Source organism: Pholcus phalangioides, unplaced genomic scaffold (assembly GCF_987345545.1).
Source record: "Pholcus phalangioides strain wild (caught in Gottingen) unplaced genomic scaffold, Ppha-v1.0 ptg000012l_1, whole genome shotgun sequence".
In the NCBI taxonomy this organism is placed as follows: domain Eukaryota; kingdom Metazoa; phylum Arthropoda; class Arachnida; order Araneae; family Pholcidae; genus Pholcus; species Pholcus phalangioides.
In genome coordinates, this window is record NW_028301605.1 from 17455578 (window position 1) to 17482178 (window position 26601).

At 38.8% G+C, this 26601-nt stretch overlaps 1 protein-coding gene, 1 non-coding gene and 1 pseudogene across 3 annotated transcripts; 1 reads left to right on the forward strand and 2 right to left on the reverse strand.

Moving 5' to 3' along the window:
* Positions 1–1217: 1217 nt before the first annotated feature.
* LOC149079683 (peptide chain release factor 1-like, mitochondrial) lies at positions 1218–5330 on the reverse strand (annotated as a pseudogene). The gene is made up of 4 exons (XR_016193632.1): positions 5148–5330; positions 3563–3680; positions 3175–3312; positions 1218–1421 (listed from the first exon to the last, which is right to left on the reverse strand). The product of XR_016193632.1 is annotated as a peptide chain release factor 1-like, mitochondrial (transcript).
* TRNASTOP-UCA (transfer RNA opal suppressor (anticodon UCA)) lies at positions 5085–5171 on the reverse strand. The gene has a single exon. It is a non-coding gene; the product is annotated as a tRNA-Sec (tRNA).
* Positions 5331–5685: 355 nt separating the features above from the next.
* On the forward strand, positions 5686–24738 carry LOC149079685 (uncharacterized protein CG3556-like). The gene is made up of 10 exons (XM_089240295.1): positions 5686–5886; positions 11911–12054; positions 13388–13516; positions 17712–17940; positions 18528–18781; positions 18951–19111; positions 19293–19488; positions 20600–20774; positions 23150–23289; positions 23384–24738. The coding sequence occupies exons 1-10, from the start codon at positions 5826–5828 to the stop codon at positions 23518–23520; spliced, it is 1626 nt and encodes a 541-aa protein (XP_089096421.1). The 5' UTR covers positions 5686–5825; the 3' UTR covers positions 23521–24738.
* Positions 24739–26601: the final 1863 nt, after the last annotated feature.

Below are 26601 nucleotides of genomic sequence, written 5' to 3' on the forward strand. Positions count from 1 at the left end.
CGTGACGTGACGTCGTGGTTTGACGATCCTCGTCCCAGAAAAGCAAAATCTGTTTTTTGTCGTAAATCATTCCTTAAATTTGCCATCCCAGGTAATAGCCCGCGTAGCCCTTCCTCCCACCCCTGCTACTGTAAATAAGCCGCAGTCTTTAAGCAGCCCTTTTAGTTAATCACATGCTTGCCCACTTTCTTGGTTACTCTTCTGGCCACTCACTGTCCTGATCCCTCGCTCTATAGGTAATTTTTTCCGTTACTCTCATGTTTGATAACTATTTTGGTCATTCACATGCTTAGGACTACAAACTCTTTAGACCACTCTTTTGGTCGCTCACTGCCCTATACTCTCGCTTTCTAGGTCATTCCAGTGCCGTCTTAACGCACAGGCCTGGGGGGCCTCAAGAGTAAGGGGGGCCTCATGAAAATTAGATCTAGTTAAAATTTTCTGGAATTTGTCTGGTAGGACGTCAGAAAATCCACTTGGCCCGGGGCCCCATCATGCTTTTAAGACGACCCTCGGTCATTCTTTTGGTCTCTTACATGCTTAGACACTGTTCTGTTCATTCACACGCTTGCACTCACTATTCTGTTCCCTCAAATGATCGCACACTGTTCTGTTCATTCAAAGTGAAAATACAGTGTGTCGTAAAATTCAAAATATAAATTTTTATGCAAAGGTTTTTAACAGCTGGCTGATGTGAAGATATATTTAGGAAAGAGAGAGAAAATTCATCTACCGTTGCGGGGAATCAAACCCACGTCCTACACAACTAGACTACAAAGGCAACGAATATCTCGATCTTACCTTGGAGCTCGTGTACACTGAACGGAACGGTACATGGACGATCAGACATAATTCAGGCTAAAGCTCACAATTGCTGACACTGCTACCAGATGGCAACTTATCCGAGGATGATGTCACATCATCTTGGGAAATTTTTATGCGTTCCCCCCACTTCTCTAACTTCTAATTAGAAAGTTGTTGCCCTGTCTTGTCTGAGCCCAACAGAAAAACTTCCATGGTTTTAACTGTAATATTTGTAGAGATATTTGAATTCAAAAACCCAGTGAATATTGCACTTAAAGATATACGTGTTTTTTTTTTGTCAGCCTCCTAAGAGCCTAAGCAGAATGAATTATTTTTGGATACTGAATTAGCCTGGAAATAATACTAGATTTTAAATCAGCAGAATTAACACGTAAGCTGATGAAAAAACAGTTTTAATTTTCGTACTTCTTAAGAATATCGAATAACAGATGACTAGACGACCAGTTTTTTAAACTGTCCAACAACTTATCAAACTTTTGTGCTCCTTCCAAGATCCCAAGTATTCCATGGAAGCTTTTCTGGTTTCGGTGATCAGTGATCCTATCTTGTGGGAAATTGTACGTTCGAATTTTGTCTGATCGAGCAGCTGTTCCCACCTGGATGAGGAAAAACAAAATTTAAATGAAGGATTAATATTTACAATCAAACGACACTGAATGTATTACTCAAAGCAAAAATCCAACACAGATATTTAAAAAAGGTGCATCGTGGAGAAAAAATAGGAAATATAATCAGGCATTAACCCTTTAAGTGGCACATTGAATATTGAACGACAGGGCATACCCGAAGCATTACTGAAGGATGGGTGTGTTCAGCAACTTATTAAATAATAACAAAAACTTCAACAAAACATGGTCACATATACAGCAGTGCATCCTTGTAAAAGTATAAATTATAAACGAAAGTCAGTCCAATTGCCATTTTAAAAATCTCTATAAACTGATCGTCACACTATCAATTGATCTCATGAACACCATGTTTGCACCATCATCAATCGGCCATTGCCAGTCATTATTCAGGGAATCATCCTCCATCCACTGTCCTCGCTATCTTCCTCTGTATCCATCGCTCTTGAGCACAGATGGTGTCTGATATCAAATTGTATATGTCTGAATGAGCATGATACTATCATGCAACAGCTCATAGTTCTCATTGTCTGAACATCTCTGCTGCACCCGTAGCACTGATCTTTTATTGCAGGTGCAGTTTCTTCTTAAGGAAGCTAATTAATGTCTTGAGCTGTAGGTTGTTCAACACTCTCAAAAGTTTCCTTTTTCTACCAAGTCATCATAGTTTCCGTCTTATGTTCAAAGTGGTATATCGTCGTTTCCGGGCAGGTTGTAACACAGTGAAACAAGGATCCCTCTGAACAGCATAAATATTGATCATTCCCAAACTTTTTAAAACACCCTAAGTACCGTGGGAATGACCTGTATTCTGTCATTGATTTTTTTACATAGCATAGTTTATTTTTTTTGAAAGCGGCACAGCAGAAGTCACTAAACCCCTTTTCAAAATGCAATACATTTTTCTGATGAAGGCTTTCTTCTGATTTTCAGTAGGTGGAAACTAAGGGTATAGGGAAGTGTATTCCATTGACAAATAAAAACTCTACAGAATCCCTGGGCTCGTCAGAACTAAAATAAGTGGTTTTTAATAAGGTGAGATATCTTATCAATGCATCTGAAAGTGTTCATTAACTGTTAGTGTATTCTGTGTGATCATCTTAATCACTTTTGATGCTTATTTTATACACTCAAGGACTAATCGAATCAAGCTGTATAATTTAAAGCCAATTCAAAATGACCGCTTGAGCAGCTCCATGCCCTGGCAAGAAATTAAGCCCAGAGACTCTTAAATACCAGAGACTGCTAGCTTATTACATTGATCATCTCTGAATGTAATAAGGTCTATCAAATATTTATTTATAAATTTTACCATGGCAAATAGATAATAAACGTAGTAGCTTGCTGATTTGCGATACAGGAATTTTTTTTTGTGTGTACAGGAAAGTGTATTTCCATCTATTTGCACAGTTTAACTTTTTTACAGCTGGTCTTTCTTTTCCCTTCAAAGTAGACTCGTCCAAGTTTTGACAACTGTTTTTTCTCCTCACCTTTTTATACAACTTAGACTTGTTTCCACCTCTGACGAGATCTTTCATTTCTTTTCTCACCCTTCACCAATCCGAAACCTACCCATATATTCCCTATCTTTGACTTTAAAAAGTTAAGCAAAGCCTTGTTGGAGCAGTTTATGATATACGAATACAATCAAGCCCCTTTCAAAAGCTGAGATTAATCACAAAAACAAAAAATAAAGCAACAATACAAGGAAAAAAGTTATCACCTGGTGTTTTCGACTCAAAGTGGTTTCTTGAACAGACTTTTGTAATTCTATCTGGTAAAGCTTCGCTCGTAAAGATTTCATTGCTATCTCATGGTTCCTATATTGCATGCGCTCCATTTGGCAATTCAACTACAATTCCTATGTAAATTGGAAAAGAAACACACTGTCAACTGTTACTATTAGAATCTGTGAGGCAAAACCATACCTAAGCGTCAGCAATCCAGAGGGTTCTTAAATACACGAAAAACCAGCCTCTAAATAATTTGAACTGTATTAACCAAATAAAATACAGTACAAATAATTTAGAGACACGCCTTTGTTATTTATACGACCTCTTTCTATGCAATGATAAAATGACATTTCAAATTAGTAAAAATTATGTCTGTACCTGTAGGAAGATGAGTAAGACGAACACAAGTGAGTGTTTTGTTCACATTCTGTCCACCTGCACCGCTCGAGCTCTTGTGTTCTGTTTTTATGTCTTTCGGGTTCAAAGTTATGTCAATCTGTAAGAAAAGATTTCAATATGCCATTGAATATTTATACTGATCAACACTGAGATTTGATAAAAGAATAATATTTGAGTATAAATGTTAAAATAATCAAATAATAAGGAATAATAGACACACTGAAGTATAAGTTTTACACATGGATAACTACTTACATTTAATTGACAGAATAGTTACAAAGCAAAGCATAGTTACAAACTTGATTTAGGAAGGTGTTGGGAAGAAAATTTCTTCAACACTGTTGCAACTCTGATTATGCAGTAATCTCTTACATATGCATCGGTTTAAGAGAACAAGGAAAAAAAAAAAGAGTCATAACTGAGAGAGGCGTACAAGTGAATATAGCATTATTTAAATATATCCTTGACCGGAAGAGCAGAAAACCATCTTATACCTGAGAGAAACACTCAAGTGAGAGGATGTATAAGTGAGATCACTGTATGTACATGAGAGAACATTATGGTTTCTATAGAGCATCTAAAAAAAGTTGTAGATGGCAAACACCATTATAGTGTTATACATGCAAACAGAACTGCAACCACTTACAGTGATCGACTTACACAAGTAATTCAATTCCAAAAACGACACAGCAAGTCGGGAAAAAAAAACATAAGCTGAGATTCATTTTTGCAATGACAATGATGCTCCCTCCTTAGGAACAGGAGGAGAATGAAAAAAAATATACAGATTTTTTTTCTTTGTTCTTCTTATTGCAGAGACTTGATTTAAAGAACATCATCAACAAAAGCTTCTATTAACTTAAACCCCAGGGCCAAGATCAACTAGTTTTATATCAATTTCACTGGCGAAGTTTGATTTTTATGCGTTTGTAAATAAATTGGCCTGTGATTGGCCGACCTTGTTTTGGGTGGGGGAGGGGGGGAATTGTCTCTGTTAACAGAAGATTTCATTACTTTTTGTCAATCATTATACAGCAAAACTACTTATATATCACTATATACATCTATCATACACTACTACATGGGGGGGGGGGGGGGGACTCCCTGCGGTAGCAACTTTTTCTGCGGTCATCTCGACGTTTCTGTTGTACCCCTGTGTCAGGAAAGTTTTCTGACAATTACGAACCGGTTATCGAACTCACGACACCTCTAAACATCCTTTGGTATTTTAGGTGAGTATCTTATCGCCCTGGGCTACCGCGCCCCACTAAAAAATCTATAATGAAATTAATCGAAAAATTACTTATTATTGTAGGCTATTAAATAAGGCGTGTTATATACGTCAGATTTCATAATCGGACACATTCCCGCGTCACGTCAGTACAGTGTGAACGTACCTACAGACAGACAGACATGACCGCCCAGAGAGACCATCTTGGAGATGGTTTGCGCTCTTTCCCAAAGGGATGGACGGTCTCGGAGAGCAAAAAGTTGGTCGTTCAGCCCAAAAGGTGGAATCGAACCACTCTGCCGCTAGACAGCTACGAGTTTGAAACCCTCACACTGAACCACCAGAGCTCATCTGGGCGAACGTATCCACAGAAGATTCATAGGTGGAATTTATATCACACGCATTTCTACGTGGTCCCGCGTGACGAGCAAAATTTTTGAGACCAATCCCCAGACTGCTCGAAATTTTGAGACCCTTCTGGTTTAGACCATAGTTCCCCAACCTTTTCTGTCCCATCGCTCTCGTCCCCAGAAATTTTTTTTCCCATCGCCCCCCAACGCAATCTAACCCATAGTATCCTGAGTTATACCCGTAGCTTCTACCGCCCCCCTGTGGGCGTTAACGCCCACGTTGGGAATCACTGGTTTACGCGATGCTGTGTAAAACAGCCCATGTTGTCCGTGTTATCAGCATTTATTTATTTATTGCACCAAAAACTCAGATATACTAACCTGAAGAGAGAGAGTCTGAATTCCGAAAAAGGTATCTTATCTTGAATTTATCATTGTGATGCTTTCTTATTGAAACAACCCAGCTCTTCTCGGAAAGACAATAGATACGTTTGTCCTGCTGTTTTGGGGGGTATCTCCTCATGATTATTAAGAACGGTTCCGGTTCTTATCAAAGGGTGAAATAATCCCTATCAACATTTATTTATTGTGTGTCCGTAGATTTGTCTCCGTTCATTAGCGATTGTCAATTCTTTGCCGACGCATCCGAAAAATCGCTAATATGTTGTTGTCGATTGTGGTTAGTTTTGCTTTCCTTTTGTTCCACCTGCAAATTTCAGAAGGTACAAATTTTTTTTTTTTTAATGTTATAAAAATGGTAAAAATTGAACACAAATCATTTTTCATCTCCAATGTGAATACTAAATTATCTTCAAATTTCAGTACTGTTAGGAAATTGAATTTTGAAAGTATTTCTGTGGTTCAAAATTTGGATCTGATATTACATGATGTAGCTTAGGGGTACCAAACTGGTGGCTCCCCGAAAGAACCAGTGACGGCCCGTGACGTTCCCGAAAAACTATAAAAAATGTATTTTTAATTTCATAAAAATATAAATGATTTTGTTATTAAAACGTATGAAGAATCAATCTTAAAAAATTAGGAAACCGAATGAATCGGCATCGAGAGCTACTACATTATAATGAAATATAAAAGCTACATACGGCAAATGTGATAAATTGGTTATTATGCATACTCACTAATCGTTCTAGTGAGTTTGATAAATGTATCACTGATACCGGCGAATATGTATAATACCCAAGCATCGTTGTTATCATCGCCTATGTCTGTGATTATGCATAATGTGATTGGTATAATTGATGAATCTTATGGGGGAAAAAATTGCAAATGAGTACAGTATGTGTATAGTCGAACCCCGATATAATAACAAATGTTACGATCGTACCCGATATAATGATACAATACAAATGTGGATTATCATATATACTGTATTATATCATATAATACGATTTATTATGTTCACCAACGATGCGAAACTTGATTATTATGCATAATCTCCGGTAAAAGTGATAATTTTTTTTTAGTGTATTTATTAAATTTACCAACGAGAGAGAGATAGAGACGCTTGGGTATTATGCATAATCGTCGGTAAAAGTGCAAAAAATTAATCAAACTTACCAGGACGATTGGTGAGTATGCATGATAACCGATTTATCACATTAACCGTAACATAGCCACTGCGTAATTTTAGATTTAAATAAAATAAAATACAGTTTACACTGGTTTTTATTCTGGTCTTAGCCGTCCATGGACCTGTGAATTTATTTCTCCTTTTTACGTATTTTTTGCTTGTCCTCAAATCATTTCTCCTCTTTATTTAAATTTTGCTGATCCCCAATGTACTTCTCATATTTATACTTAATTATTTATCGCCGGTCCGCAACTTATTCCTCCTATTTACGATTTTTTGTCAAAATTTTTTTGCAAATTATTTTTTCCCGCTTACAAATTTTTTGGCCGATTCTCAAATTATTTCTCCACGCACGAACGACACGGTCCAAGAGCCGCCCCTGCAAACCCTCATGTTATATCCAAAAGATTCGTATTATTTGTCCAGGGAATTTGTTTGTTTTAGATCATTTAATCGTTTTTGTCGCACCGTCATTTACTACACACGGGGGCTAATTAGACCGAGACCTACAACTTATTGTGTAGGTCGCCGCTGTGGTGGTCGAGTGGTTATAGTGACGGACTCGCGATGCGAGGGTCCGGATTCGAACCCCACAGTGGTGGTCGGCTGAAGTTGGTTTTCTGTGGTTCCCAACTTCAAGGTGCAAATGCGAGCCGATCCCCCCGTTAAAAAGTCTCGCCACAGAGAGCAACAGTCCTACAACGATGAATCATTCAATCATAACACTTCACTCATAGTTAGAAAAACTGGTGGCAGATGACAGCACTACACATAACAAGCATTACAGAGAAACAAAAAAAAACTTCACATCAGGTTTCACTGCACGTACACGCACATTCCCGCATGTACCGATTCGTAGGGGGTTCCGCGGGGGGGGGGGCGCATGTGCGGTGTAGCAGTAGTAGGTAGGGCCTCCAAAAAATGGCTCGGGGATCCATGATGTTCTTAAGTCAGCCACCTCGTTGGGCAATTTGCCTGTTGTGGCGTTGTATTTGTATTATTGCCGATTCCGAACGGCAGCTTTTCTTTTATACCCATCGAGAGGTTGGTACGCTAATCCCTCGATGTGGGACTCCCTACGGTAGCAATCGTTTTCTGCGGGCATGTCGCCGTTTTTGTTGCACCCCTGTGTCAGGAAAGTTCTCTGTCAAGGACGAACCGGGTATCGAACTCGCGATAGAGATCTGGGACACCATGTGTCTTGTGGGGGGGGGGGGTTGATTCTTTATGCTGCAGTAACACATTGACGATTTTGTATCTCAAACTAGGGGGGCTAAGCCCCCCCTGACGCCTACGGCGTCCAACCCCCTCCCCCAACTCCTCCAATGGAGCTAACTACTTGTCACATCTTTAATTATAAAGCAAAATATTCCCCAGGCACTGCGAATGCCTGCGAAATAGTCATTCAATTGCCAGTTTCGCATTCTGATTTCGATAAGCAATGCACTGCCATAATAAATACAACAGAATACTCGATACACCGCAATACATACGTGATACACCACGATAGGCAATACAGCACAATAAGTAATGCACCACCATATGCAATGCACCATCATATCAGCAATACAGCAAATTAAGTAGTGATTCACTATATACGGTGTATCACAACACGCAAAGCACCACCATCGGCAATAAAGCACAATACTCAATCCACCACCATATGCAATGCACCAACTCAGCAATACTGCAAAATAAGTAGTGTACCATGATAAGGAATGCACCACAATACGAAATACAGCACAATACGCGATGCATCGCAATAGGCAAAGTACCATAATATGTACCACAATACATCGTAAGCACTGCATTACAATAAGCAATACAGCACAATATGCAGTGCACCACAGTACGCAATGTATCGCATTAAACAAAACACAATAATACGCAATGCACCACAATACGTAATAAGCACTGTGTTGCAATAAGCAATACAGCACGTGATGCACTACAATTTGGAATACACTACTATTTGCAGTACGCCGCAATAAGCTATACACCTCAATATGCAATAAGCAATCATTAAAATAAGCAATACAGCACGCGATGCACTGCAATACGCAATGCATTACAATCAGTAATGCACCACCATTTTCAGTGCACCACAATAAGCAATACAATATAACATGCAATCCACCACAATACGCAAACGCGATGTATCGCATCAAGCAAAGCACAATAATACGCATTGCACCACAGTACAGCACACAATACAGCACAATATGTAATAAGAACTGTATTACAATAAGCAATACAGCACAATATGTAATAAGAACTGTATTACAATAAGCAATACAGCACAATATGTAATAAGAACTGTATTACAATAAGCAATACAGCACAATATGTAATAAGAACTGTATTACAATAAGCAATACAGCACAATATGTAATAAGAACTGTATTACAATAAGCAATACAGCACAATATGTAATAAGAACTGTATTACAATAAGCAATACAGCACAATATGTAATAAGAACTGTATTACAATAAGCAATACAGCACAATATGTAATAAGAACTGTATTACAATAAGCAATACAGCACAATATGTAATAAGAACTGTATTACAATAAGCAATACAGCACAATATGTAATAAGAACTGTATTACAATAAGCAATACAGCACAATATGTAATAAGAACTGTATTACAATAAGCAATACAGCACGTTATGCACTATAGTACGTAATGCATAACTGTACAAATCAACAACCAGCAAAATCAGCAATGCACTGCAATCAGCGAAGCATCGCAATAAGCAATTTACCACAATACGCAATACAGACTGCATCGGACTGCATTAGAATAAGCAATACAGCTTGCGATGCACTAATATCAGCATCGTATTTGCAGTGCACCACAATAAGTAATACAGCACAATAGCAATACCCACTGCATTAGATTAAGCAATACAGCACACGATGCACTACAATACGCAATACATTATAATAAACAATACAGCACAATACATAATGCACCACAATACGGAATAAGCACTGCATTATAATAAGCAATACAGCATGCAATGCACTACAATACGGAATAAGCACTGCATTATAATAAGCAATACAGCATGCAATGCACTACAATACGTGATGCATAACAACACGCAATGCACCATGCTGCAGTGCACCACAATAAGGCCTACAGCACAATAAGCAGTAGGCACGGCATTATAATAAGCAATACGGAACACGATGTACTACGTAATGCATACAATACGCAATGCAACGCAATCAGCGGTGCACCACAATACGTAATGTACCATACAATGCGCATACTGCATTGATGCATAACAATACGCAATGCAACACATTCACCACCGCATTATAATAAGCAATACAGTACGCGATGCACTACAATACGTGATGCATAACAATACACAACACACACCATAATAAGCAATACAGTTCAATGCGCAATAAAGCACTATACATCGCAATTAGCACCACAATACGCCATAACCACTGAAACACAATAAGCAAGCGATGCACTATAATCAGCAATGCACTACTATTTGCAGTGCACCACAATAAGCAATACAGCCCAATACGCAATGCACCATCAGCGATTTGTTGCAATAAGCAATGCACCATTTTAGGCAATGCAGCACAATAAGTAGTGCAGCCTTATATTAAGTGAACCACAAAAAACAATGCACCACTATATTCAGGGCACCACATTAAGCAATACAGGACAATACTTAATGTCCACCATCGGTAATACAGCACAGTGTTTATTGTACCACCATCGGCAATACAGCACAGTGTTTATTGTACCACCATCGGCAATACAGCACAATAAGCAATGCGCCACCACAGGCAATACAGCAAAATAATTAGTGCACCACCATATTCAAAGCACCGCAATAAGCAGTGCACCCCATTAAGCACAATACGCAATACACCACAATAAGCAAAACCACACAACGCGTAATTTACCCCCAACGGCAATACAGCACAATAAGAAATACATCACAATATGCAGTGCACCACAATACGCAATGAACCACAGTACACCATAAGCACTGCATTAGGATAAGCAATATGGCATGGGATTCACTAAAATACGTTATGCATAACAATGCGCAATTGGCCAATATTTACAGTGCACCACGATAAGCAATGCAGCGCAATACCTCATGTACCGCAATACCGCACAATACGCCATGCATCGCACTAAACAAAGCACCATAATACGCAATGAGCGAGCCATAATAAGCCATAAGCACTGCATTACAATAAGCAATACAGCACTCAGTGCACTACAACACGTAAAGCATCACAATCAGTAATGTAGTAATGTGTGTTGTCAGTAATATTGTATACCACAAATAAGCAATGCAGCATAGTATGCGAGCGATGCATCGCAATAAGCAAAGCACTATAGTACGCAATGCACCACAATACACATCAAACACTGCATTACAATGAGCAATACACAGCACGCGATGCCCTACAACATAGTTTCCCAACCTTTTTTGTCCCATCGCCCCCTTCTTCAGAAATTGTTTTCTCACATCGCCCCCAACGCAATCTAACCCATAGGATCCTATGTTATACTCGTAGCTTCTACAGCCCCCCTAGAACTTTCCATCGCCCCCAAGGAGACATTAACGCCCACGTTGGGAATCACTGCACTACAATATGCAATGCACCGCAATCAGTAATGCACCATTATTTTTGCAGTGCCACTATAAGCAGTGCAGCACAATGCGCAATGAGAAGCAAGTATTCATCCTCGACTCAAAATGAAACCTGTCAATTTTTCCATAAATAGATCTGTCCAATGCCCCGCCCTTGGTACCCGGACCCTGTGTGTTGGGAGCACTGGTGATGTATATATACCTCTGGGTACATGCACAAAACTTGGTCCCTACAGGTCAAGTGGTTCCCGATGTCCTCAGGAGTTAAATGAATACTTGACCCAAAATCGTAACCGACTTACGTAACACAAAAACGTAACAGATTTCCGTCACCCATTTCTGTAACATAAAATCGTCACTAATTTCGGTTGCTTAGCAACAGGCCCTTTTCGAGTTTGTGATTTTATATTATAGAGTAGATAATTATTATGTGTGATCAAATAATTAATCATATTGGTTTGTGAAACATGGATTTATTTCTGATTCAATCCTCATTTTGTCCTATCAGGCAAACCTACAAAGAAGGATTATGATTATGGAAATTGTAGGAGAGATCAATACCGATGTACAAATGGAAAATGCATCCAAAGAAGTTTATTCTGTAATGGCCGTTACGACTGCTCGGACTACTCTGACGAAAGTTATTGCAATTGTAAGTATTTACCCCCTATATACAGGGCCGCAACTAGATACTTTGTCATCGGGGGCAAGCCGACATTTTAGCCCCGTTTACATGTGCAAGATTGCGGGGTAGCTTTGGTGATTATTACCTGCACGGCAAGTTGCCGTCGGCAACTTTTTTTCCTCATGGGGAAAAAAAAAGGGTGGACGGAAAGAGTCCCATCTTTAACCCCGTTCACATGTGCAAGATTTGGGGTCGCTTTGGTGATAATTACCGGCATGGCAACTTTTTAAAGGGTGAATTCCCTAAAAAAATGTCACTTAACAGTGAAGAGAAAAAAATTACTACATTTTGGCAAAAAAGTGTTGATTTTGGGAAAACAATTTTTTCAACATATCTCGTTTGTCTAACGCTTTACACAAATCTACTGATAAATTCGCCCCAATATAGTGGGGCGAAGGTAACACGTAACAACAAGGTTGACATTATTCTACACAATAAGGAAAAAGCGCAAATCGTGAAAGAAAAAACTGAACTTGACTTCTAACGGGGTTGAATATTTCAATACATTATTACATTTTCAGTTAGCAACAACCCGGCTGCATGGGGGAAAATTTTTTTTTTTCGTTGGGTGTTTTTGGCGAGTAACTAACAGTTAGATAAATGGCACGTCACAAAAAGTCAAAACGTCATAACTCCTTTAACCACTTCGCTCACAAGGTTTTTGGCGAGAAATTCGGATGATCTCTATCTGACGAATGGGCGATAAATATGGTAACCTTGTCCTAACCTGACCGCACGTTGGAAAAAGGGGAAAGAAGATGAAAGGTAAAAAAGTAGAAGGAAGGAAGGAAGAGAGAAAAAATTAAATGAAAGAAAAACAGTATAATAGATAAGTAGAGGTAAGACTATATATATATATATATATATATATAGGTATACGAAGTAGATTTCTCTCTTTCCACACTAAGCTACCTGTTGTCTTTCCCTATTATATGTATATAGTAGAATACATCATATGAGGGGGGAAAATACTACTAATAATTATGTACAAACAAAAAAGGAAGGTAAAAAGAACAACTTCTCGTAGGGTTACTTACGGTGATGAGGAGAGAGGAAAGAAAACAGAGAGAGAACTTGTTCAAATTTATTCTACAGATGTTTGGATCTTTGATCCAAAGTGATCATAAAGAGGTTAATATTCGTTCGATCCTAAATGAAAAACACTTTTCTGCATTAGTTTAGCGTGTTAATATAACGATCACGTGTGTGATTATTGGGCGGTCGATACTGTCCACCCTGTAGATATGTGTGTTCATTAATTTGTATGCATACTGCATTTTTTTTTTACACTTTTTTTCAGCTTACAATAATTATTGCCCCACGCATTATCCACATTTCATGTGCAGTAATAGGTACAGGTGTGTACCAAAAGTTTGGCAGTGCGATGGCATCTATGACTGTTCAGATCGTTCAGATGAGCTCGACTGCTGTAAGTATTCTTTTGATGAGAGAATTTCTTTTTTTTCTTAATAAATGAAAATAATTACATATTTTTTTCCATTTACGACTATACAATGCATCTTCCGGCCTATCACGCCGTGGGTCGGTCACTTACGTACGACTATCCAATGTACATATTGACTTTCCTCCCTGTCTCTCTCAGTAGCGCCCTAGTGGTGCAGTGGTAAGATGCTTCCACTGCGAAGGTTTGCTCCAAGGTCCACGGATTCGATAGCGGGTCATGTCAGTCGATCGTCAGTAGCGCCGGAATTGTAAGATGCTCATCTTCCACCATGAAGGTTACCGTCAAGGTCTACGGGTTAAAATCCGGGGATGAACATCAGAAACCAATTCTTTACCTACCGAGCCTGGGGCGACCACTGATAGATGGCACCTTCATTTCCCACACAACTCCAATGGTAGGAAATTGCCGTATGGCGATATTGTCGGAGTTGGGGTGCGGTAACGTAGTAGTCCATGGTTTTCCAAACGTTTTTGTTCCGTCGCCCCCTTCTTCAGAGATTTTTTTTCCCTCATCGCCTCCAGCTCAAACAAGCGCATAGAATCCTATGTTATAACCGTATCTTCTATAGCCGCCTCCCTGGGCCATTACATCGCTCACCGGGGGCGATATTGCCCACTTTGGGAAACACTGTAGCAGTCGCTCACCAGTAATATAGTTTAACCTTTTTTGCATCTCTGAGGGGAACAAAGCTTAAAGAGTACGGTCATGGGCTTACGCCCTATTTTTTGAGCTAGGGGTATAGTTCGGCCAGATTGGTTATTAAGAATCAGAAGGTGTGGTATACCCCAAGACATTATTTGAAAACGTTTCGATCTGAAATATGTATTCCTTCTGGAAGAGAAAAGTGGCCGCAGTTTTGGAAACCTTGAACCTTTTGGCGCGTCTGTAATTTTTTTGTTTATCTTCCATTACGTCAAGATCCTCAATTAATCAATATGTATAGCTAAGATAAATGAAATAAACCGGTGATTATGTATAAGCACCAATTTTCTCGTTAAGCTCGATAAAGTTCACTATATTTACCGCTTTTACCGGCGATATTCATAAGCCCCGTTCACATGGGAAATAGAAAAAGCGAGCTTAAAACCCGTTTCAAGAATTTTCACCAATGACTGCCCTCCACTTTTTCTCCTTACGAAGGAAAAAATTCGTCAAGAGGGTTCTAGAACTTCCAATGCTACCGCAATATTTGCACATGTGAACGGGGCTATAAATGCGCGTATACATTACCGCGCTGATCTTGCAACGTACGACCCCCTGCAGTGGTTCTAATCCGTTCGTAGGCACACAAACTTCCTTTGCGCTCATTGAAAAAACCGATTCCAGGTGGGTCCAGTTTTAAAACAGCTCAAGAATCGTTCACAATACCGTACAAAATACTGAACAACCAATTGCGAATGCTTTCATTGCATGATCCGCGCTCTGTATCAAATACACAAAGCGTAGCTGGTTGAATTAGATAAATACAGCGAAACTTTCATAGGCACCTCTATTCCGCAGCCACCTTCCCTTCGCGGCCAGTTTTTCCCGGAAGGGACAATAGGCTCCATAAACTTAATACAAAAGCTTCCCTATTCCATGGCCACCTCTGTATGCTGTCGGCGGCCAAACAGTTCAAATACAACTACAAATACAACGCCACAACAGGCAAAATGCCCAACTAGGTGGCTGAGAAAAAAAGTCTGTAGATATCCTATGGGTGGATTTGAACCCATGTACCCTGAACTCTTTCCATCTCTGACTCCATGTTCATGGCTACTTCCTTATAGACGAGTTGAAAAAAAATGCTTTGTGCGTTTTTTTTTTTGTTTTTTTTTTAAATGCATTAAGAGCTGATAGTTCTCTTTGCATAAGTTTTTGTATAACCTCATATGATCTTTATATATCAGCATAAATAATTCGGTTTTGACATGTGTGTGACACTATCAGGCTGGAAACATTTGTAAATAGGATGACAAAGGCTAATGCTATACGGTTGATCCTAAATGATAAGACAGTTTAGAAATTTGCTTCCAGGGTGACAGGATAAGCAATACAAATAGCCTATGATCTTTACTGATTAGGTAAAGGATATTATGGCTTTGTGGAAACTTTCTTCTCTTTTAGCACCGAGAGATTCAGTAGAACAACTGTGAGCGAGAAAAATGTTGCTAGAAAAGAAAAGGTGTACAGTACTTACTTTCTTTCTTTCAAACCGAGCACAACTTGGGTCTATCGCCCCATGAGCAATTTACTACCTAATGAGTTGTGCCGGAAGTGTGTAAATGTGTGTACCTAACAGTCTCAGAGTTCGTATCTAGTGTTGTGTCTGATTTTTCATCTATGTTTCAGAAATGAAGTGAAGTGAGTGAGGAGTAATGATTGAATATTTATAGCGTTTTCACGCCTGTTGCTTTCTATGGCGAGGACTTTTTTAGAGACTATGGAGATTGGCTAGTATTCGCGTCTTTAAGTTGGGAACCGCAGAAAACAAACTTCAGCCGACCACCACTGCGATGACGGTGAGGTTCAAACCCGGGTTTTCGCGATGCGAGTCCGTCACTATGACCACTCGACTACCACAGCGGCTGCAGTACTTACTATAAGGAAAGAACAGATCCCTGATAATGCAGCTCAAACCCTTCACGTACAAGCTTTTGGCAACAAATTTGGATTATCTCTATTCGACGGATCGGCAATAAATCTGGAAATTTTGTCCTAAAATATCCGCACTTTAGAAATAAAAAGAAATAGGAAGGAGAAAATAAAAAAAATAGGAGGAAAGGAATAAAATAATAATAATAAATAAAAAAGAGTAGAGATACAATAGAGTATACAGTAGATTTCTCTTTTCACCCTCACCCTACGTGTTTTCTTTTGCTCTTACATGTACATCGTAAAAAAGATACAGTAGGCCTATTTGTGGGGAAAAAATAACTAACAAGAGTATAGAAAAAAAACGGGAAAATATATTGAATGATATTTCGAGAGAAATACAAAATATAATATCGTTGTAGCGGTTTCAAAATATCGTCAAAAAAAAAATATCGTCGTAGAGGGTTTTATCGTGGTAAAGGAAGTCGTTGTCTCAAGAGGAGTTAAACATTAGACAATAGGCGATTCCAGACGGGATTCGAAAAAAAATATCGTTGCAGAGGGATTTAGCATTATATCGAGTATCGTTGTAGCGAGGTTTCACTAAATAAAAATCTTCAGTAAATAAATTGAATATAAGATTTTTTTATGGCATTGAAAACCGTTATTTTGAAACGCCCCCTGAAATGTTTTTTTCCTGTCACACAACATATATTAGGCGATATCCACCGCATGCGGAGGCGCTCACTATGTTACAGAATGCCGAGTGGACGTCTTAGAGAAGTTTCACTGCACTTGCAATTTATTGCTTATGATACAATGATTATGCATAACACCCTAGTTTAATTGGTGAATTTGATAAATATGAAAGAAATTTCCAAATGAGTCTAGTATCTAGTATTTAAGTTATTGAATAAAATATAGTATGACCCTGAGATATAATAAACTAACATTTAACGAATTTCATGATTTATCGATTAAAATCGTGATTTCATTCCCCCAAGTGATTGTGTGATGATGTATCACTCACGAACGCAAGTTCTGTGACGTCACAGTAACAGTTCCTAATCGGCTGCACTGTCATAACGCAATTTCTTTAATTTTAAATAAATTTTTATTCAATTAAATTCATGTCGGGTTATTTTATCATGCGTGCAAGCTGTTTTTAATGCATTTTTAAACTTTATTTGACATAATTTGTACTATATTGGCCTATTTATAATAATTACAAATTTTCGAAAATTCGTGAATCTAGTCACTTAGAAGTTTCACTTCTATCGCACGAGATTTCCACACGGAACTTTTTTTAATTAAATCGTTTTTCCATGTAAAGAAGCCATTTCCTAAAAATGGTCGGCGGACGCAAGCTAAATACTTGGAGGACCATGAGTTGAAGAACCCTCACCTATACCATCGTCGCGAACCATAGGTTGAGAAACGCTACTATATATCACATAACCTATACGTTGTTTCCTTCTGCTTGACACATTCACCATTGCCTTGAAATCTGTGTCCAAGTGAGCTTGAATTGGCTCCAGAATAAAAAAAATCTCCAATTCATATCATAATATTCATTATTTTTCAGATAATGACGTGGAGAAAATTTCCGGGGCCCGCAATGCTAAGAACAAGGGAATCTCTTGGGTACGGAACCAAAGAAAAAATGTTTTGGGACAAGCAAAATGGGGAAGGAACGTTCTTCGGATTGCTGTGATGCTCTACTTGATTGACGACAAATATTTCTCTCCGAAGAACACAACTGGGGCAGAGCTAGCCTATGAAATCGAAACTCGTTTACTGTGGAGGCTGTTGAGGTAAATACGCAATATAATTACTTATTAGAGCCCGGATTTATATGCAAATACATAAAATTATATATTGTATGCCCATACTGAGTTGGCCTCTGACCTTGACGAGCGAAGGGAGGGTTCATTTTCCAAGGGGGGGGAGGGGAAAAACTCACTAAAATAGCGCAAAAGACGCCAACAGAAAATACCAACCTGCTTCTTTTCCCTGCTACCTTTTTACCGAAAGAAGAGAAATGGAATCGCCCATCGTGACGTTTCATGACGTAGGCAGAGGCCAACTCAGCGTGGGTATACAATACCATTGCGTACTTCAGCACTTTCTTATAGTGTGGCGACAGGATGGCGCTGTCCGCGTAATAAGGAAAAGAGCGCACTTGCGCGATGGAGAAACTGGACTTTCGTTTGCCGCTGAAACTGGACTTTCGTTTGCCGCTGAAACCAGACAGTCAAACGGTCCGCTCATATCGATGTAATACGTTCGTATAGATTCTGTTGCGTTAGCTAACCCTGACATACGATGGTGTCATCTTATCTCTAACCATGTTTTGACAACGTATTTACGCTATACTTGAATGTTATTGTTTTTTTTCCAGGGAGCAGCACGAACCACTTTCTTCGAGTGAGTTGGCACTAGCAATCCATGCTCTTCTAGTAACTTGTAACAACCCTAGGGAATTCAAAGGGATGAATTTTGTGGCTGATCTGAGACAACTTGTAAATGAGCAGGAGGATTATACGAATCCTTTCGTACTGCTGGCTCTATGTAATGCGGGAGAGACCATGACACAGTTGGATGTCGAAAAACTACTAAATATCACTGAAAGGCCTTTGCATCCCCTTTGGGCAGGTGAGACCATTACTGTAAGATATACGCTCATCAATCTTCACTCTCCGGGGAAGATTGGTTCACTTTGTGAAACAAAGGATTAAACGCCCTTCGAAATTTGGTATTTCTGGTGCCACTCATAATATATATGTTGTTATGCCATGAGTAAACTACCTTTTCCTTTCTGCAGATACTCAAGCTTTGGCGCTTATGGCTTTAACTTGCATCGCGCAGAGACCAGGGCAACCTAAAGTGCCTACGAATAGCTCCAGTCTCGCATCCGAACTGAGGCATCTCCAAGCGAAGAATGGTAGCATCGAAAGTTTGAAAACTACAGCTTTGGTCATGCAGGTTATATCTTAAATTCATTCTTTGAATACTAAACTTGATGCATGCATGCAACTTTGAATTGCTCATGTAAACTGATGGTAACCTGGCTGAGGAAAATAAATAGTCCTAATAAAATGGTCTTGAGACATTTGATTAGGGCTAAACAATTTGACAGGTTAACACTTTTCATTAAAATTCTCAGGCATTGTTGGCATCCGGCGAAGAGAACGACGATGAATGGGACATGGAACAAGCTGTGAAGTACATCGTAAAAGAGCAGAAATCGGACGGGTCATTCGGTAACTTCCTCACTACGTACTTCGTCATGCCGTTGTTTCAGTACAAGAGTCTTCTCAACATAAGTTCGAATCATTGCGACAACAGCACTTCTGTTGGTGGTAAGTATTACTTATGCTATCCTCGCTCGATAACGTACTTCGCGGCCATTCAAGTATTACAAATTCAAGTATTACAGCAAATTTTTAGCAATTTTTGACCCCCCCCCCCCCCCCAGCAGAAGCCATCTTTCTTGATTTCAAACCGAGCACAACTCTGGTTTGTCGTCATGGGCAATTTCCTACAGATGCAGTTGTGCTGGATGTATGAGTGTACCTAAAAGTTTTAGCGCGTATGTAGTGTTGTGTGTGAATTTTTAGTACTGCCATCTATATTTCAAATTGTGAATGAAGTGTAATGATTGAGTATTTGTGCCGTTGCAAGCCTGTTGCTCTCTGTGGCAAGACGCTTTTTAACAGGGAGATCGGATAGCATTTGCGCCTCGAAGTTGGGAACCACGGAAGGCCAACTTCAGCCGACCACCACTGTGGTGGCGGTGGGGTTTGAACCTGGGTCCTCGTGATGCGAGTCTGTCACTATGACCACTCGACCACCACGGCGGCATCAGCAAAAGTCAATAAAACTCTCACCCCCCCCCCCCAGAAAAGTTTCATCACCTCCGCCTCCTTCCTACTACCGCATATTGGGATCAGAGGCGCACGCGCGGGGGGGCATAAGGAAGCACGTGCGCCCCCTCCCAAGATGATCAAATATGACAAAGAATATTTAAAAAAAAAATTAAAATATCGAAAGAAAATACCTTTATACGTTGTTACTTGCAAATTTATGTCAATTTCAATGCTATTTGATAATTCAATCAGCAAATGAGTCTGTCATAATCAAACAGAGGGCTTCGTAAAGCATGCTTAAAAACAGGGAAGATCATTTAAATTGAGGTTATGCAAGCTTTTGCAACACCTAATAGTCCTGTGTTTTGAAACCAAAACTGTAAAATCGACTGCAGAAAAACCTGCTACATTATTTTGTAGGGAAGGTATCAATGTTATCTCAGTCATGGTCACATGAAATAAGCAAATATATCTTCAGAACAGAGAGATAGAAGGGCGGTTTGGCCTCTTTTTTTCTCAACCTAGTCCGAAGTCGATCAACATAAATAGTTCTGTGGGTAGTGTATTTATTTTTACATTCTATTACCAATATTTATTCCGACAGATGGGTCGTTCGAAGAGGACATGAGGAACAGACGCGGGCAAAAGGTGAAAATCTCCTATTCCCTGTGGTATGGTGACAAGGCAGATATTGTAAGAACTCTGGAGTTGAGAGTAACCGACAATTCTTCTTTCTTTGATGTGATGCGTTATTCGGCAGCCATTGACGATCGATACAAGTAAATATAATTATCAATACATGCTATATTCTTCTCTCTTGGTAAACAAAGACAGTCTTTACATAATAAAGTATTTACTGAGATAAAAGTTTGATTGAAAACTAGGAGCTGTGTTCATTTGAGGCAGCTAGGGCCGAAAACAACAGCGCCGACATAGAGTTTAGCTATCTTGTGTTAGAGAGGTTTCTCCCCGTTGAATTTAGTATAATGCCATAAGAATAATAAATGTCAAGTTATCCCGGTAGTAGAATTATCCGCACGTCGAGTTATCGATCTACTGTACTGCGTTTACAAATGATAGTACTACGAGAGAGGACAATTAACCCCGAAAATTCTGTACATAGTGATTAACGTCTGATAATGTTCATTCCAGGGCTGGACAAATTTATTGCCCGCCATTCCCGGGACATACCTAAAATTTCGACCGGGCATGGTTCTTTTCACGACCACACGGCCAACGTGAGCATACACAAGTAGTACTGTAAGTGCTAATGTGGCCTTTCTCTTCATCAACCGTCCGTCGTAGCGATATGATACCAATTAAAAAAAAAATGCTCTACAGGCGTTCAAAAATTACCCTGTACCAGTTATGAGAGTGGAAATAGTGTTTCACAATGTAAAAAAAAAATCTAAATTTTTATACGGTTCCCTTGTCCTCTTTCTTCCAATTAAGTCGTCCAGTTGCAAAACTCGTTAAAGCCGGGTTTTCCTAGAAATTGGTTTTTTGCGCAACGTGAACCAAGTTAGACCATTATGCGCCAGCAGAAACGTGTTGCATAATAACGCTACGCGTTTGTGTTTTCCTAGCTTGGAGCATCAGATCTATTTTATAGATCGGCTATTTTATAGTATATGGCCTTGGCATCAGCTACTCTGTCGTCTGCACGCTCCGGTTTGAAGGGAAGGAAAAGAAAACACACAAGATTGAAGAGAACATCGGCAAAACGCGTGGCGCACGACGCATTTGACTCCTCCAGAAGCAGTCCGTCAATCACGCCCGACGTAAAGCGCTGTTGTGAGCCGTATTGCGCTCTGTAGGAAAACAGGCATGCTGTTTTTCTTATTGGTGAGTGGACGGCGTGTCGCGCTGGGTGAATCACGTTGCGCGCGGCACAGGAAACCTGCTCCTAGGAAAACCCGGCTTAAGCGCCAACCATATATTGTTTTTTTTACAGAAAGTGAAAATTTTTTCATTTTGATCGTTTTTGTCGCACCACGGTCATTTTCTGCACACTAGGGCTAATTAGACCGGGACCTACAATTTAATGCCGATTCCGAACGGCAGCTTTTTTTTATACTCATCGAGAGGTTGGTGCGCTAACCCCTCGATGGGGGACTCCCTGCGGTAGCAATGTTTACAGAAAGTGAAAAAGAAACTTTTGTAGAGCGTATTTTTTCAACTAACGCTTGTTAAAATGTTAATGTTAAGCCGTTAAAATTCAAACATTCAGTTCAAAAAATACACTCTACAAATGTTTCTTTTCCACTTTCTGTAAAAAAATCTGGTTGGCGCTTAACGAGTTTCGCAACTGAACGACTCAATTAGAAAGTTGTTGCCCTGTATCACCTGAGGGCAACAGACAAAAATTACATGTTTGCAAGTGCAATATTCGCATTCAAAAATTGGAGAAAAATTGTAAAGAACAGCAAAAACTAACGGACAATGCTTCTTTCCCTCATTCATGACGTCCTTTTTTCCCTCTCAGCGAATAATAGTAACAACTGTATTTGATAAAAAAGTTATTGTAATCGTTCAAGCTTAAGTTGGAGGCGACTTTATTTAAATAGTTAGTAGATACATAATTACCTTACATGCAAAATAATGTTAGGCAAAAATAAAGAACAATAAAATTAGTAAATATAGTTATAATTACGTTTTAATTGAATCTATGTTCTTACAATCTCGGTGTGAATTTGATGGTATATTGATTTCTATCTAAAAACTATGTGCAGAGTGGAGTTGAAAAGTCCTTTGTCACTACAATACAAAGCTTGTCAGATTTCTAACTCTAGGGCATTAATGCTTATTTGCGTTTGAATGGAGTAGGAGATGGGGAGCTAAAGAATTGAAATTTTTATGAATAGAAATTCCTTTGAGGTTCTCTGAAGCTAAAATATCTGAGTTTGACAGAATGTTGCCTCTAAGATTCAAGAGAAAAAACATAAAACAATGTCGAAATAGGCATTTACCGCAGGAAAAATTAAAAAAAAAGGCATTTTTACGAAGAAAAGCTTAAAAATAAGCCAAAAAAAAATGGCGTTTATGTCATTTTTTCCTGAACTTCCGGGATCTAATTATAAGCTTCAGAATGTATGGTGGAGCTCGAATCTAACACGATCATTTGTGACTTCTTGTGTTGTTTGATATCTTGCAGATTTGAATACAGCGTCGTGAAATCGAAACCGTATATTTATTCATTATCGGACGTTCAAAATGATCCAGAGAAAGACAAATATTGGTTCCTGCATAAAGTTGGTGGAAACCACACGATTTTGCCGGAGCGTCTGGATAAAAGTAGGTCGATGGTGTTATCCAAATATTAATAAATGAATTATCACTCTGTGTTTGTTTCATTATCAAGACTTTTTTTTCTACTTTTTTTTAATAGGCCCATCGGAAATCCAGGTACATAACAGAGACCACTTCGTGATGTGGTACAGAACCGGCCACTGGAACAAGCAGCTTGCCAAAGAAGCTAGGAGTGCTCTTGAGAACTTATTGGATGACGAAAATCATGATTTTTGAATTGTCTTATCACGTTTATTAATTATCAGTGAATAGTGGAGATCAAAATAGAAACATAAAGATGAATATTAGAGAATGGTTTTTTCTCCATCTTAGTTTTGTTTCGGCTGAATATTTCGATGGAATGTAATATACAGATGTAATTAGTAAAGATTTCTTATCTTTTCAAAAAGGTTTAAAATTTATGCATGGGGTAACGTCATGGTTTGACGATCCTCGTCCCGGAAAAGCAAAATCTGATTTTTGTCGTAAATCATTTCATAAATTTTCCATCCTAGGTAATAGCTCGCGTAGCCCTTCTTCCCGCCCCTGCTACTGTAAATAAGCCGCTGTCTTTAAGCAGCTCTTTTGATTAATCACATGCTTGCACACTTTCATGGTTACTCTTCTGGCCACTCACTGTCCTGATCCCTCGCTCTCTAGGTAATTTTTTCCGTCACTCTCATACAAATACAAATAAAACACCACAACAGGCAAAATTCCCAGCGAGGTGGCTGATAAAAAGATGCCCATAACAAATATGGATGTCATACATTTCAAAAATAAAGCAACCCAATTAAAAATGTAATTAGAAACATTATAAACAAATTATATACACATGATAAAATATTATACAACGCCCATGAAGAATACTTATGGTTGTCTTATTCTAAGAATGGACAGAGCTTCTCGATTTACCCCAACATGTTTATCGTATTTCTTTTCAAACGTGTCAATTGTGTTACAATTTACTACCTCCGGGGGTAAGCTATTCCATTTATTGGCAACCCTATTAGAGAAAAATTCCCTGCGACACCATAACCTTGCATTGTCCCTTACCAATCGATACCAAAAGCGGAAGCATTCTAGATGACCAAGCATTCTATTCGATTTTTTGGCCACCGCTGAACAATGTTTAGAAAACCTAAGCCGCTCGTCAATGAGAATGTATAAATATGTTTGAATTTAATTTGATTAATTTTTAATTTATGAAAATAACGAAAAAGCAAAGTAAACGTAATAGAATACAGTAAAAAAAAATTTAATAAATTATTTTCAATCAATGTAAACTCTGCGCTTGAAGACTGCACAAAGTCATCAAGTTACTTGTGCTGGATGAAATTTGTATTATTTCAAATTAGTTTATTTTTGTGTAAATGATTATGGTTTCGTTGAGAAAATGTCAATTGTAGCTTCCGAAATACGCATTCTTAGAATGATAAAAATCGCAAAAAGTGGTAGCAAGCAGTTTTATTTATTTTATTCTCTTCATGCGGATAAAAGTAGTAATGAGGGAGTACATACACACACACAAATGAATCACAATTGAAAAGTTCAACGTTTCACATCGTTTTCAACGATAATACATGTATCAAGGATATAGGTTCATGTTGTAGCCCTACTATGAATTTAAAAAAATGAACTAAAATACGTGTGAAAAATTTTTAAATAATTTTTTGAAACATTCATATTCCAGAGAAATACAAATACAAATACAACGCCACAACAGACAAAATGCCCAACGAGGTGGCTGATATATTCCAAATCATGTGCGCAGTGACAGGGCCGGATTAACCATTAAGCAAAATAAGCACGTGCTTAGGGCATCAGTACAAAACGGGCACCACCAAAAATATATCATATGGCATTTTCTTTTTAATGCACGATTTTTTTTCAACATCCATCATCCGATAGAAGATCCTAAAATTGTAAGAACACTTGATTGTATAGTTGGAGGTTATTATCACAAGAATGGCACGAAAGATGAGAATCTAATAATATTGCAAACTAGACTTCACATTATTGCCTAGTTTTTCGATCAGCTTTTCGAATTTTCATAAAGTACGCCCAGGGCTGTCTTAACATCATCATACGCCCACATACAAAGCGACTTTTCTGAAAGAGGCACTACTACCTTGCTAAAAATTCCTACCTACCTATTTGCATATTTACTCTTAAAAATCGGAACCAGATCTAATTGTCACTTGGTTGCCAGAAGTGCTCAGGTGGGCCCACGCAGTAAACCAAGTTCTACAGAATAAGGACGTGATTTTTATGTGTCATTAGTGGATCAACTGTGTAGTTTGATCCATAGAAGTAAAAGAAATGCTACCAGGTGTAAATTACAAACTTGACAATGTATCTAAAAAGAAAAAAATACCCAATATATATACAACGGTGAATCGTCAGAAATAAGATACCGACTGGCAAGGGCCACAACTGGATACTTGGTTAGCCGGGGCAACTACTCATTTAGGCACCCCCCCCCCCGTAATGCTGAAGGATAGGGTGAATGGTTGAATTTGCGCCCCCTTTTGTAATGCGCCTAGGCCACCAGACTCGCCTGCTCCCCCCCCCCCTCACTAGTTGCGGCCCTGCCTATTGGTAATATTATGGCCATTTTAAGATTCAATGGTTTCTCCTTGAAGTGTTGGTACAGCCTTTATCTCATCAACCGTTCGTCGTAGTGGTATGGTTATAATTTTAAAAATTCTCAAAATGTGACCAGAAATCACCCTGTACGAGTTTTGAGGATGAAAATACAGTGTAAGCAAAATAAAAAATGTAAATTTTTGTACGATCCCCCCCCCCCCCTCTAATTTCTAATCAGACAGTTGTTGCTCTTTCTCTTCTGAGTCCAACAAACAAATCACATGTTTTTAACTGCATTATTCCCTGAGATATTTAAATTCAAAATCGGAAACAGGTCCGGGATCAGGAGAATTTCGCGGCCCAATGCAGAAAAAAATTTTTGCGGCTCCCTCTAAAAACATTTTATGTAGTTGCTCCCCGACTTACAAACTTTTCGAGTTACGAACATAAATCTTGAAGGGGAAATTTTGTTTTCACGAAAAGAACTAATTCTATCACACTAATTTTTTTTTCATTATTTCAGGAACGCGTTGATGATCTGGATCGTAATCAAACACGATCCATTGAGAGGGAATGACATTTAAATTAAATTCACAAAATTCATAAATTATTAATAATAATTAGCACGTGGTCCACCTGCTGACACTTCATCGTGGCTCGAATCATATTGAACAGACATAAAGTTTTGTCATACTTTTAAAGCGCTTCATCATCTCTTTATCAAATATA